Source organism: Colius striatus, chromosome 1 (genome assembly GCF_028858725.1).
Source record: "Colius striatus isolate bColStr4 chromosome 1, bColStr4.1.hap1, whole genome shotgun sequence".
NCBI classification, from domain to species: Eukaryota; Metazoa; Chordata; class Aves; order Coliiformes; family Coliidae; genus Colius; species Colius striatus.
Window position 1 is genome coordinate 175,897,063 of NC_084759.1, and position 15,559 is coordinate 175,912,621.

Consider the following 15,559-nt stretch of genomic DNA (forward strand, 5'->3'; position numbering starts at 1 on the left):
CTCTCCCAGTGTTCTATATCATATCAGTTTGCAACTTAAACACTGAAAAAGCAGTTTAACATCAAGAAGGAATCTATGATACTAACAGTTTGTCTGGGCAGCATGTGGTTGTGTGTGTTTAAGAGAAATGTTTATTGCTCCTATTCACTATAGATACATAGTATATTGAGCTAGTGTCTCTAAAGATATCTAGAATAGCTATCAAGTGAATTAAGATGTTGTCCTAGTCCCTTTATAGCCACATAAGGAGAGGAATAGGGGGACAATTTCGAATGAGGATGCAGACTGACGAAGAATTGCTTTGATCAGTAAAAGCAATACCAACCAATCTGATCCTGGAATGTGTTTGCTGGGCTTCAGTTGTAGGTTACTACCCGTATATTGATTTATTTAAAAATCATTACATTGCTTTACTACCTCATGAATGTTATACGTGGTTAATCTGAAAGAATAATTCATCATATGTGGATATCTATGCTATATATGAATAAAAAATTCAGATGGATTTTAACAGACTTGGGGGAACAGAGGGATATGTTAACCATCTGGGAAGGAGCAGAAGATCTTTTGAACTGTAAAAACAGAGTAAAGTATATTTAAGATTTCGAACCAAGAATTTTTGCTGTAAATTAGGATTTTTGTGAGATACTTTCATGTTTAGGTGCGATTTCAGGAAAGTTAAACTTTTCTATGGAAGTATTTCAAGGGAGAAAGAAAGTATTTAGGTTTTTTTTTCACAAAAAGAAATTAAAATGTTGAAAAAAACCTAAAATACTGTGGGTTTTGTAGATAATGTCATCTAAGTAATACATGTAGGCTTGCCTGAGATGCCATAATTAGAACTTCAGTTAGACATTTCTCTAAGGTCCATTTCTCCTGTGTCATATACTCATTTACTAACAGCTCTATTGCTGCTAAATGCTGCAGACCTCACTTCTCATCTTGATTCTTTGAGCAATGTGCTTTCTTCACTATGTGTATTGTTGGAAGATTAAGAGCAGGCATAGGTCTAATGTGCAGCAAAATGTTTCTTATATCCACTTGACAGCAGACAAGGCAGAGAGGTCTCTAGCACTACAGTCGTTCGAGTGAATGAATGGGAACACCTCATAGACATAAATATAGCCAGAAGGAACAGCTTCGAGATTTGTAGACTTTAGCATTCTCACTCCCTGCTCATGGAATTATGTGCTGAGTTGATGTAACTTCTATGATGCATACTCCTTTCTCAGCTCTGTGTGATTGGAATCTACTTTGAGACAATTTATGTTCAGATTTCAGCTACAGGCTGCGTGCTTCGTACTGAACTGGTCTTTGTGCTGCAACATTGTTTTTTAGCGTTTGTCATACCAGGCTGTGTATGAAATACTTGAGAGCTGTAGTCTTGTTCTGAGCACATCTGTCACTCTCCTTAATTCAGTCAAAATTGAGCATAGCCTGACAATTAACACTTTAGTTAAATGCTTCAGAATTGCTTTCCTGTAAATTTAGCAAGCTCAATAAGCTATGAGCTAAATTGAAAGCACCTGAAATCAGTTTGTCAAATCATAGTTTAATCCACAGGAAAGACTGAAACTACTTACTCGAATCATAGAATGCTTTCATCTGGAAGAGACCTTTAAGGTCATCGAGTCCAGCCTTTGTCCCAGCCCTATTGACCACTAGACCACTTCCCTAAGTGCAACATCCACCTGTCTCCTAAATACCTCCAGGGATGGTGACTCCACCAACTCCCTGGGCAGCCTGTTCCAATACCTGACAACCCTTTCAGTAAAGAAATTCCTCCTTATATCCCGCCTGAATCTTCCCTGGTACAACTTGAGGTTATTTCCTCTTGTTCTAGTGCTTGTTACTAGAGAGAACAGACCGACTCTCACCTCACTACAACTTCCTTTCAGATAGTTGTAGAGAGCGATAAGGTCTTCCTTGAGCCTTCTTTTCTCCAGGCTAAACAGCCCCAGATCCCTCAGCTGTTCCTCATGTAAGAGTTGCTCCAAATCCTTTCCTATCTTGGTAGCCCACCTCTGGATCCTCTCTAGCACCTCAATGTCCTTCTTTTAGAGACAGGCCCAAAACTGGACACAGTATTTGAGGCGTGGCCTCACAAAAGCTGAGTAGGGGAGAACGATCACCTCTCTGCTCCTGCTGACAACACTGTTCCTGATCCAGGCCAGGATGCCATTGGCCTTTTTGGCCACCTGGGCACACTGCTGACTCCTGTTCAGCCGGCTATCAGTCAATACTCCCAGATCCCTCTCTGCCTGGCAGCTTTCCAACGACTCCTTCCCAAGCCTGTAGCTCTGATGGGGGTTGTTGTGGCCCAAGTGCAGGACTTAGCACTTGGCCTATGGCATTGGCCCTGGCCCAGCCATCCAGCCTATCTAGATCTCTCTGTAGAGTTTCCCTACACTCAAGCAGATCAACACTTCCACCCAGCTTGGTGTCATCTGTAAACCTAAGTGTGCACTTTATTCCCTCATCCAGATCATTAATAGAGATGTTAACAGGAATGGTCCCAGTACTGAGCCCCCGGGGACAACACTCGTGACCGGCCACCAACTGGATTTAACTGCATTGACCATGACTCTGGTCTCAACCATCTAACCAGTTTTTCACCTGTTTTAAGCAGGTGATTAATAGATACAAATCTGAGTATTTGATCCCAAATTTGAACCTTTGACCCTCCCTCTCATCTCTGAAGATACAAAAAATACCTGTGGGTTTCGGTCAAAATTTCTGCTTTTTCGACAGAAAACCAACTCTTGACTTTCAATAGAACAGAATTGCCACTTGCTGCAGTTTATTTGGAATGATGATTGATACTCACTTTACATGATGCATACATTATATTTGCCATAACAAATGTAAGAAAAAATATTGTTAGCAGTAACATTTAAATTTATGTAAGTTCTGAATATTATAGAGAAATAATAATTCAAGCAAGCACAGAGGAACATCTGGAATACGTCTGGTGCTGGAGTTTTCTACTGTGACTTCATCATGTTGTTTCTGTAGGAATGCAGTGGAAAAATATCGAAGACAAGTTTTTTGAATAAGCTATTAAAATCCCAGATGTCAACATGTGCTTTGCATTTTTATGGATCAAAATAATGCTGTCGTGGGTATAAAATTTCATTTTATAGCCCTGTCTTTCCCTGAAAACTCTCCTTCAAGTTATTGCAAATGTTTTTGTGGATGGATAGAACCACCTAAACTCTAGGTCAATGTTCTATATTTGGATGCAATATTCATTTTGTGAAGGGAGAATTAGAATCTTCAGCCTATAGTAGTAAAAAAATATTTTCTGAGATACTAAGGACAGTTCCTTAATTTACCTTATCGCTGCACTGTGTAAAAGTCTGTCTTTTATTGGGTCCTAGAAGCTAGATGCTAGAAGATTTGAGTACAACATTACCCCAAAAGCATCTTGAAAAAGTAATGGAAACTAACAGTAAGCACTACAGTGAGAAATCATATGAAGATATGCTGTGAAGTAATGATGTTTTTTTCGTGTGAGGTTAAAGCATTAACCTCTGCATCAAGACAGTGATGATCTATCCACCTTGTTGGATTGTTTAAATAGCTATGTGACAATAGAGATCTAGCTTTTGTTCTTTATTTGCTTTGGGCTTGAAAATCACTTTGAATGGTCATATTCTTAGAAGGCATGAGTCAGGGCTTAAGAGGTATGGTCCATACGCAGGAGTTGATGTGACAAAGAATTATACAGGTGAGCGTTTTTATCTCCAGGTTGGATAGGGAAGTCAGGCATAACTCGGGAGAATCTGATTCTGTGACAAATTTCTATTTTGAGAGCAGAATGATTGTTAGTATATGAGTGTAAGTATCAATATAGTAAAAGCATATACTATTTAGGAAAGAATTGCTTCCAGATATTATTTTTTAATAAAATGAAGCCAGTAAACAATGTAATTTGTAACATTGTAATAACTCTTGAGAAATTCTATGTAACATATAAATTAGCTTTAGAGAGGGATGGAATCTTCAAATTGTTTTCTTTTCTGTGTATCAGAGGTTCTTCGATTGTTTTATGTGCCAGAGACTTTAGTTTCCAAAACCCTTCTAGACTTCAGTATAATTCAGACCTGTTTTGTGTCACAGAGAGGCAAAGCCTAGGCTTCAGAAATAACAAGGAACTGCATTGTTATAATCTGTTCTGATGATTTTATTGACTGATTCATTATGTACTGCAGGGGAAGATGGAATAAACTACTCGCTATCAATACGACCAGGAGAATCCCTCCTGAGAACAAACCTAATGATTGTCTAATCCTGGATCTGCAAACAGTCATCTAAAATACAGAATTCTCTCCATTGTATATGAGGACTGACCCCATGTAGTCCATCTTGCCCAATGTCTTGTCTCCAGATGTGGACAGTCAGTAATGCTTCAGAGGGTCAAGGACAAAGCTGAGGATACATTATGCACATAGAAGTCAGCAGGAGACATAGTGCTGACATTATAGTATCTTGTAAATATTCTATTTTAGTTTGTAAACTATTCCACTGTACGATCAAATATACCATTTGAGATTTTTCGAAAGCATACAAGTGAATTAGAATTCCAACTGCCATAAGTCATCAATAGGATTAGTGCTGGTAATTCCTGCAGGTTCTGTGGAAAAGTCGCACATGCACTAATCATAAGATTCTCATTTAGACTTTTGAGTCACATACTTTTTAAGTAACCACTGAAGTGGATAAATATTTGCAGAGTCAGAGACTTAGATAGCAAATACATTGAAGCAAAAGACTGATCACCTGACTTCTAGGGGGGGGAAAAAAAAAGCTTGTGATTACAACTTTCTTTAGATAATAACAGTTTCCAGATATGGGGTGGTGAAGTCTCATAACTGACATGACCATAACAGAATAGTCTTGCAATCTTTGTCATCTTAATAATATAAATCCCAGAAGATAAACTGAAAATTGCACTGTTACATAAATTTTTATTTGGAAATAGGTAGTTCTTCCATCAGGAATAAAATTTGAAGTAACACAATAGACATTGCAGTGTAGTATCTTACTGTAAGAATTATTTTCTTCTTTAATTCAGTTTTAATGGTTATAGTAAAACTGGTTTTGGAATTTGTAGTAAATATGACATTTTTGTAAAATATAAATAAAGCATAGCACATTTTACATCTACTACTGCAGGTATGAAAGTGTGAGTTTAAGCATGAATTTATAGTGTCATCTTTCTTTAGCATAAACAAAGGTCTTAAATGCTTGCCTGCTTTTTCAAACAATTCCACTAGATGTTTAGCTCAATATTTTTTTAGCTTGGGATACTCAAAATACCTTGAATTGATTTGTTAGCTTACCTTTTCACTTTTTGATTCAGCATGAATTTCATAAATGAAAGACAACTGTAAATCTATTTTTCAAGTTTGTGGGTTGGAAGGGACCTCTAGGAGTCATGTAGCCGAAGCTCCTGCTAAAGTAGGTTCACCTACATCAGGTGGCACATTAACACGTCCAGGAGGGTTTTGAAAACGTCCAGAGAAGGAGACTCCACACGCTCCCTGGGCAGCCTGTGCCAGGGCTCCCTCACCCTTACAGTAAAGTAGTTTTTCCTTATATTTAAGTGGAACTTTTTGTGTTCCAATAGCTTTCATAGAGAGCAAAGAACTCTGGACATTTCTGAAAATACAACGACTGGGATATCTTAAAGGAATTTGAACTTTTTGGAAAATGTCCAGACCCAGATGAAGAGCAGTGAGCTCTTACATTTTATTCTTTCTGTGGCTAAAATACACAGTAACCTTGTGCTTGACGTACAGATGTCATTTTTTTTGTCAACTGTGCAGCACTGCCGCCATGGAATTTGTGTGAGCAGAGAGGTGGAGACACGTCCTGTGGATGGAGAATGGGGACTGTGGGGACCTTATAGCTCATGTTCAAGAACTTGCGGAGGTGGCATCAAGAGCACCACCAGGCTGTGTAACAGACCAGAGTATGTTTTTTATCGTCTTTTACGTTAGTGTCTAATCACAATATTATGTTGTGATGTAATTAATTGGTTTAAAACAAAATGAAGGTGTTTTGGGGGGCACAAATCGAAGCAGCAATGAAAAAGACTTCTTTCAGCAATTTTCAAAGAGGGAGATAAGTCTACAGACTCTCAAATGCAGAGAACTTTTAGATTACTCTCATCTCTCAACTGTATCATTCATATTTACAGATATTTGTAAAGACTTATTATGGCAGGATCTTTTTTTTAAGCTTTAAATGCTGAGGGCTTCTTTAAACATTGAGATACTTCCTTTGGAGTAAAAAGTGCAAAAAGATGTATTCCCTAGTAATCTTTTTAGTGAAACATTTGATTTGCTTTGATTTAAGCCTTTTTTACAACATCACCACCAGCAATGCCCCCAACGAACGCTGGTCACAACAGAGTCATTTGCAGCCTACCTTTATAATGAGAAACTTCCATTAACTGAATAATTCAATGTAGATTTCATTCTCTGTAATAAAAATCAATGAGAACTTTACCCTTAACTTCTCCAGAAACAGAACCATAGCTGCAACCTGGGTAGTTTCAGGATTTTTCCTGGAACTCATATCTTGATATTACCAGTGGGATAAATGAACCTCAGTCAAATAATCTTACTTTCTCTGAGTAAGAGGCAGTACACTAGGTTTCCATTTGACATGCCTCTCTTAGTCTGTAGCAACTATTAGCGTCAATATACCATTGATTTATTATTTTTTTCCTCCTCAAGAACCTAATACTGAATTATTGTGTGTCAGGGTTTATAACAGGAAATGTATTTTAGACGTTACAGTAAATGGGGCATTTTCCACAATTTTCCCTTTTTAGTTCCTTTGATCCCCAAACTGAAACCGGTGTTAGTACTGCAGAAAAAAGTGTGTCAGCTCCTAACTCTGTCTTCTTTCTTTGTCACTCTGCAACGTAATAATTTCAAAGTACAGCATCTGTAAGAACAGGGCTGTAATCTCAGCTAAATCAATAAAAGCATTAAAATTAATAATGCTCTTTCCCCAATAAAATTATTATGACTATTAAGAGAAGTAAAAATGTCATCTATGTTAATAAACATCAATAACTTGATTACCACCTACCTCAGCAGCAGTATTTTACATGGAATTTTATTTTCCTCACTTGTGTATAAGTACATGCACAGTGCAATAGAAGATAAGAGTGTGTGTGGAAAAGTCAGTAAGAGACGTCAGAGTGTGCTGTGAGATTTTCCCCATTAGATCAGCGGATCAAGCCACAGAAAACAATGATTTAAGGAACTGAGTGTGTTTTACATTTTCCTATTTTTGTTAGACCAAGAAATGGTGGAAAGTACTGCATTGGCCGCAGGATGAAATTTCGATCATGTAATACTGATTCATGTCCAAAAGGCAAGAAAGATTTCCGGGAGCAGCAGTGCTCTGAGTTTGATGGCAAACACTTCAATATCAATGGTCTTACATCTGCTGTTCGCTGGATTCCAAAATACAGTGGTAGTAAGTAATTATAAGTTTGTTTTTCAATTCATGTGCACATGAAATAAAAATGTTACTTTTAAATTAAAGTTTTAAACAGACAAGAAACCTGTTGGATTTTCTTTCCAGTTTCTATGAAAGATCGCTGTAAACTTTTTTGCCGAGTTTCTGGAACAACTTCCTACTATCAGCTGAAGGACAGAGTTGCTGATGGTACTCCCTGTGGAGCAGAAACCAATGACCTTTGTGTTCAAGGCTTATGCAGGGTATTTAAATCTAAACTTATTAATTATTAAAATCAATTTTAACAGATGATAAAGCAGATACTAAATATTAATCCAAATAACCATTACTGAAAACATGTAAAGCAAGATGTTATGAGTTTCTTTAAGTTAATTTTAATCCCTACCAAATTAAAGATCTGGAAGTGGAGGCAATTAAGTGAAGAACATACAGTTGAATCTGAAGACCCAGAGTCTTTCCTCATTAAGCCGTGTATGCAAGAGACTTAATCCTGTCCAAGTGAGTAGAGAAACCAATCCAAAATTTGGTATAAAGGGAGGAAAGAAGTATGTGGTGTGTTTATTGCTATCAGATTTCTGTTGTCACAGAAGTAAAGAAGTAGAAAATCCAAGAGTAGCTAGTTTATGTATTTATTGTCTCATTGCAAAATCAGGTAGAACTGACCCTTAAAAAGGGTCATTTCAACATTGACTGTTTAATAGCAATTAAATGCCACAAGATTTTATTTGGAGAAACAAGGTGCTGTGTTACAACAAGTCAAGAATTTTTTTTTGTCAAGCCCAGGTTGTTTTGCTGATTGCAGTGAAACTGAGTAAGTTCAGGATGAGGAGAAATTGTAGCCTTTTTTATAGTCTTGAATCAGGAGGAAAGAGGAAATGCCAGAGAATTGTCTTGTTCATCATATTTTTTTTAAAAAAATAAGGAAAATACATAAACAAAAATTGTCCTCGTGCTTTTTTAACCAGCATAGTCTATGTGTATTCCATTGCTCCTTTTGCAGTAACGACAGATGTTAAAATAATTGATGACCATGTACACGTAACATTTTAAGTTATATTTACATTTAAAAAGTCTTGGAGTCCTAAAAAGATGACTTCAGTTGTATACACTGTGTTAATATTTTAATACAAAATCTTTACATACTATTATGTGTTTTTATACAGTTCTTAACATATTTAGTATATTTGGTTTGTACATTCTTAGTACAACAGCACTATTGTGTTTTGTTCTTAGATCTCAGTACCCAAACCCATAAAAGACTTTTCTTGAATTGCCAAGGAAGACCACATATATGCAGTGAATAAGAATGTACTGGGGGAGTGTGAAGCTTGCATTGTTTGTTTTCATGGTTTTCTGTTGGGCTGAGTGAAACAGGGCTATTGTATGGTTTTTTTGTAGCAAGCAGGCTGTGATCACGTTTTGAACTCCAAGGCAAGGAGAGATAAATGTGGAATCTGTGGTGGCGATAATTCTTCATGTAAGACTCTTGCAGGTACTTTCAACAGTGCTCGTTATGGTATGTTTGTTTTTTAAAAATTTTAATGCACATTTCAGTATGCTTAGAAATTATGTTTCGCATTTGAGGAAGTGGAATTTCAGCCTATATTCTTTAAAGTCTCTGTCAATAAAAAGCATCTCTGATTTTCAGTCACATGTGCCTTCTTGAGGATGCAGAGGCAAACACTGTGACATGCTAACCCATTCTAGGGAGAGAAAATATTAATCTACTCTAAGATCAAAATAAAAGACACCAATAAAAGATATGATGACGAATCTTTAAAAGGAAGAAAGCTTCCTGCTTTTCACTTTGCATTCTCTTATCTGAAACTACTTCAGTTGAAGGACTTAGTCCAGTGTCTCCTTTTGGTTGTGTAAAAAGATAGCAAGAAATCTGTGGTGTGAGCAGATGATGAGGTTCCTTTTTTCCTACAGTGAAAAAGATAGCCCGTGAAATGTGAGCCTTCTCTTTCCAGAGAACATGGGCAGCAACGTTTATGTTCTTTCCTCTTCACTGGCATGTAGTGAATGAGAAACTTCTGAATAACCCTGGTAATTCCCATTTCTTTGATTTAGTTTCTCTAATAGAGCTACTGATAGTTTCTATATATCCAATCCTTCTGGGGAAGTATGGAGACACTATTATATGTGTGCGGCAGTGCAGTTAAGTAATTAGAGTATATGACATAGGGGACAGACGTCTCCAGGTTGATATCAGATTCCTAAAGGCTCCTTTATGCCGCCTCACTGGCTGAAAGAGACCACAGGCAAAGTGAAAATGATACCTGGAAAGCTGCCAAATAGGATCTTCATAGTACACAGGAGTTTCTGATTGAAGAGGAAAGTATGCCCAGGATCCTGTTGGTTTGGGTTTTTTACCCAGGCAGAGGGCTTGCATCAAGCAAAAAGTACGAAAAAACTTACAGGTGGAATACAGCTACCCTTCCCATACAAATACACATAACTTTTCTTATGCCTGTTAAGAGAAGTTGGAGGAAGACACAATTAACTATTAGAGACTGGATTTCTGATACTACTCAACAGTATACTAAACATTTGTGATTATCACTCAGGAATGCTCAAGTAAGAGTATGGCTATGCAAACAAGAAGTCATAGCTAGCTGATGACAAGAATTTCAGTGTCTGTTGCAGGCCTATGAATTCCCTAGGCTAATAACTGAAAACATGTCTGAGGAAATGCTCTTTTCCCAAAGAACTCTGAATTAGGATCACAAGATAAGTATGGCCAAGTTTGTGCACTTGATCTTTTTCTTCTAACTTCAGCTGATTCACTTCCATATTGACACTAGTCATTTAAGGCAGAACTTGGAATTAGACAATTGCAGCCTGTGGTACATACAGTTACAATGTTGTCATTAAGTGTTTGAACGGCAGTGAAATTCATTACAATGAAATGCCAATTTACTTAGCTCCCAGTTTAGGAAACAGTAATCTAATTATGTACATACAGTTATTGTGTTGTCTATTATTATTGCATTGACCTAGTGTCTCAGGATTTCCTTGAAAATGATGATTCCTAGTGCCCTATTCCCTATTTTCCTCTGCATCCTTGACAACATACTGTGCAGTTTTGTGTAAAATTTAGTTCCATATTTTGTCTTCTTGGCCTTCTATTGCCACAAGATGTTCAGCATGTGAGATGAGGGGCTTTCTTGAGTGTGTTTTGGTTTTCTTCCCAGTCTGTTAGAAGACTGATCAAAAGCTGCATGTTCATCCAGAGCATGCAGCTTGTCAATTTGCGATGACATTGCTGCCCCCAGCTGGTAAATGTCGTGGACCTGATATTAGATTAAATGCTCGTCTAAATGCATGGCCTTTAATTTTAATAGATTAAAAGTACTGGGGAGTTAATGAATTATGAAATTGAAAAAGATATTGCCTTCTAAATTTTTACTCACAGAGGTGGGTGAACTAATGAAAGTTAAATCACAGCAAGACTGTTAACATAGCAAAATAAATGGAAAAGTTAGCAAAGATTATTTTAATGTTTCAGATTTCATGTTTATGTTTATTATTTGTTGCCAGTGTTTGCCACACTCAGTTTTTCATAGACAGAAAAATCCTATTTGTGATTAGCATCTGTGATGGACAGTTTTGGGTTTTTTTAACCTATACTCATGTACAGAGCGACAGTTCTAGAAATCTTTTCTAGAAATCTAGGCACGATCTAGATTTCAGTTCTAGAAAGTTCTAGAAATTGATGCACCAATTTTGTTACCTTGTGACAAGGCTGCCATCATAGTAGTTGGAGATATTAAAGGAAACGATAACTCAGCTGTGCGGCATTTGTATTTTGAAGGGAGCACACTAGGGTAGCATTTTAAATAGCAGAATGTGCATCAGGCATGGCTAGTTTCTCTCATGTATTTACCTATGTGTATGGCCTGAAACACTGTCATCTTGAAGTATTTAAGACTCATTCATTAGAGTGCTGTCATGCAATAATCTTGTGAGACAAACTAATACCACTGTATAAAAAGACAGTGGAGATATTTCATGTTAAGTGATGTATTCAGACTTGTAAAAAAAATTAGGAGCCACAGTGTTCCCTGATTCCCACTTGATCTACTTGACTGCTTTTTAGATTTAGTACTGCTCTCTACAGGTTTTTCTGAGTAGGTTGAAGCCATGTTATTGGTAAATTTAATTAATGGTTTTTTAACATGAATTTTAATGAGTTATGAAAATAAAAGTTCAGTTCAACTGATTAAAAACTAAACCAAAAACCAATAGCAAAGAAATTTAATATGCATGAAGATATTCACATTTCCTTCCTAAAACTTTGGGGCATTCAGCAGTTGTCACTGATGTACTTTAGGGTTTTGTGAATAAAACTACATAAATGTGTGCTCGTATTTACCAGTATTTGACTGTTTTTGCTTATGATTAATTTGTGAATAATCACCTTTCAGGTTACAATGTTGTCATAAATATTCCCAAAGGAGCAACAAACATTGATATTCGGCAGCACAGCTACTCGGGGAAACCAGAAGATGACAACTATCTTGGTAAAAGCCTGTGTATGATATTGATGCAGAGTTCTTGTGCTCTTGACAGGAGTCTGCTCTAGATACGTACCATCAGAAGTCTGATAGTCTTTAGAGTAAATGTCTAATTACATTGTGTCATTTGCCTGAGTCTCTCTTTAGATATTAGTTTTTGGAAGAATGAGTGAGATGTTGTTAGGTTCATAATTTTTAAACTTCTGTGTTCATTGGTCAGAAAACAGATATTTTAGCACTTTGCAGAATTTTGTCATTTTTTTACTTTGCTATGACAATGTTAGTTAAAACTCCACAAGTGAACTCAGGAATAATACAGATATTTGTGGTTTAAAATCTTAAAAGCATACACTTTGTTTATAAATGAAGCAGATCAAACTTAGCAGTTGTATCATCTTTCTGTCTTTCTGTCATGTCTGAGTATAATGATCACATGTTGATAGATTTGCAAGTGCATGAAAGAATTTGTAAGCACATTATGCCAAAAATCATGATTGTTCTATTTCACATTACTTCTATCTGAAGTGCCTTAGAGAATATTGATGCATATTTTCCTTCTGTCTGTTCTTCTGTTACTATCCTACTCAGTTTTTGCTTACTACTTCTTGTCTTGTTGAACACAGAACTGACCCTGACGTTACCTACCATTTCAAATGTAGAAATGCTTGAATAACAGGCCTTCACTTAAAAAATTACTTAACATTTCTTTTAGCTGCTTATTCATCTTCATTATTGTGAATTGGTCATTATATTAAATCACTATTATAAGTGTTTAAATAATTTACTTTCTTTTTACTTTAAAATTTACTTTTAAAGCCTCTTCAGGAAACGTAGCTCTAGCAAATACAAGAATGTGGGCTAGAACAGGCCAGAAATGCAGATCATTATTGTTTCCATCTCCAACAGCTGAACCTAACCAAATGTAAAAGTGATGACTGCAGTGAACCCTTCATCAGAGCAAATATGATTAATGTCATGTTGTTAATGCAGAGAAAAGTTACTGATGGTCAGGATTGAATTAATGCATTAGAAACTGTTGTATACAGTTTTAAAGTGTTACACATGGACTAAAATAAAGCTAAGTGTTTATGAGAAGTTACATTGAGAGTTTTTATTGATAGAACCTTTGAATTATATGGATACTTTATTTCCAATATTTTATTTTACTTGTAGCTTTGTCTGATATTCATGGAAATTTTATCTTGAATGGAAATTTTGTTGTAAGCATGTCAAAAAGAGAAATCAATATACAAGGAGCCATTTTTGAGTACAGTGGTTCAAACAATACAGTAGAACGAATTAACAGCACTGATAGAATCGAAGAAGAACTAATCTTACAGGTGCATGTTTACTTTTTTCATAAGTTTAAAAATTTGCTACATGATCATTATGTTAATGTTCAAATTCACTGAAAACCAGCTATTGTTTTATCTCAATTAAGGTTTTGTGTGTAGGGAATTTATACAACCCTGATGTGCGTTATTCATTCAGTATCCCAATACAAGAAAGGAGTGATCTGTTTACGTGGGATCCTTATGGACCCTGGCAAGACTGCAGCAGGATGTGTCAAGGTAATATGAATTCTTTTGTCACCAGAACCAAAGACCTGATGACATTTAGGAAGAGTCTAGTCTTAAGTAGGCATAAGTAGTCACCTCTACTTATAAGGAAAGAACTCAGCACTCTTGAGTAAACTTTAGGTGCACAGAACCTTTAAGGGCTAAATGACTTCTAATTTTGTTTTGCCATTTTCAGTATTTATGCAATGCAATTCTGCATTCAATAACAGCAGTATTCCTTTCTCATGTAGCTCTAGCAGTGGTTTGTTAAAAAAATAGTTGAATCAAGTCTGATGCATCCTAATGCATACTAATATGTATTAGGCTTCCATTATCCTGTTTCCAGATGGTCATTGATTTGTCTAGTGTCTTTCATATATATTTATTTGTCTTTTTTGGTTATCTGCTATGTTGAGTGAAGCTATTTAAAGATATATTTGACAATTTTTAAGCTGTTACTCTTTAGGTCATTACAGTGTAAAAATAAAACCGCAATGTGTATGAAGTGTGTATATAAAGTGTATGTACACAGAGCTTTGATAGATACTCTTGTTAGCAAGTGACAGAAATACCTGTAGATTCATGATGGTGAGTTTCTTCTGGTTTTGAGTTAGCCTGTAGACGTGCTTATGTGCTGGAGAAGTGAAATATCTGCCAAATATACAACTTCTCCCCGCATTCCAGATAAAATTTTCTGCTTCCTGGAAAAAAACCATCACAGCCTTGAAGTTAACATGGTGGGTTGGAAATTTGGTAGTTAGCAAATGACAGATGTGATGCATTTGTAATACTTAGCCTGATGAGTAGATGGACTGTTGCACTTTTGCAGTGTTTTGGGAACTGATAATCTGTAATAAAGCTGGGGGATAGCAAGGGTGACTGGGACAAGGGTGTTCTCCACTTGTCAGCTGCACAAAGCAGCATGTTTAGAATCTGCTGTAATGGCAGTTAGTATTAATAGGATATCTCAGTTAAATTCCTAAATGATATCTATAATTTAATAGTGTAAAAAGGCACTTAGGCTTTTTTTTTTTTTCTACATTTGCTTCCTTTCAAGGTACCCGAAGACGAAGAATGACATGTATACGTAAAACTGATCATGTGGTAGTGTCTGATCAAAGATGTGAACTTATACCCACTGTACCAGATGTTTTTGAGGAATGTAATACAGATTGTGAATTAAGGTAAAAAGAGATTCCTAACTGATGGAGCTTTTGTAGTCTTACAGATTTTTGTTACTAGATATTGAAACAAAGTAATTCCGATTCCGTTATCTTCTGTTCCTCCACCCTTCTCTACCTCCCTCATCCATCCTGTCTCCTCTTCCATTCCTTAAGTCTATTGGTATAATGGATTTATACATTATGTTTATATGTCTGAATCTTAAGTAGAAGTAGTATTCTTTTCTAATTTTTATTGATAAAGTACAAAGTCTTTTGTTAGGATTGTGAATATATCCTGTGTATTCTGGCACAAAAACTTGTATTGCTGGACAGAATAAATTTTTCACTGGAATTGCACCCATAACTAGAACTAGTTTGAAAAAGATTTGCATTTTTGCACTCCAAGAAAGCCCCCAGTGAAATGTTCAGGCAATGAATAGTTAGAATTACAGCTTAGATTTTTCAAAGTCACCTAGGAGATTAAGACAGAGGAACCTGTAATTTTAAGAATAGGGTTTTAAGCCTGTGAATCAAATTGTTTTATATCGCTTTGAAAATTACAGTCATGAGATAGATTTTACAGTTTTATCTGTTCCCTAAATTACCTAATTATATTTACATTACAATTTCAGGGGGTAATTACTTCAAACTAGAAGAAAGCAGGCTGAGATTCAGTATTAGGAAGAAGTTCTTCCCTGTGAGCGTGATGAGGCACTGTAACAGGTTGCCTGGAGAGGTTATGGGTGCCCCATCCCTTGAAGTGTTCAAGGCCAGGTTGGATGGGGCTTAGAGCAACCTGGTCTAGTGGAAGGTT

The 15,559-nt window shown here is 36.3% G+C and overlaps 1 protein-coding gene across 1 annotated transcript in view; it reads left to right on the plus strand.

The window, feature by feature from the left end:
- ADAMTS20 (ADAM metallopeptidase with thrombospondin type 1 motif 20) overlaps positions 1 to 15,559 on the plus strand; it is a 90,811-nt gene that overhangs the window by 40,157 nt on the left and 35,095 nt on the right. The window contains exons 12-19 of the mRNA XM_062020444.1: positions 5,832 to 5,977; positions 7,319 to 7,500; positions 7,609 to 7,745; positions 8,902 to 9,019; positions 11,934 to 12,029; positions 13,197 to 13,363; positions 13,465 to 13,594; positions 14,640 to 14,766. Coding sequence (XP_061876428.1) covers positions 5,832 to 5,977; positions 7,319 to 7,500; positions 7,609 to 7,745; positions 8,902 to 9,019; positions 11,934 to 12,029; positions 13,197 to 13,363; positions 13,465 to 13,594; positions 14,640 to 14,766 — 1,103 coding nt within the window. The remainder of the gene's footprint in view (positions 1 to 5,831; positions 5,978 to 7,318; positions 7,501 to 7,608; positions 7,746 to 8,901; positions 9,020 to 11,933; positions 12,030 to 13,196; positions 13,364 to 13,464; positions 13,595 to 14,639; positions 14,767 to 15,559) is intronic.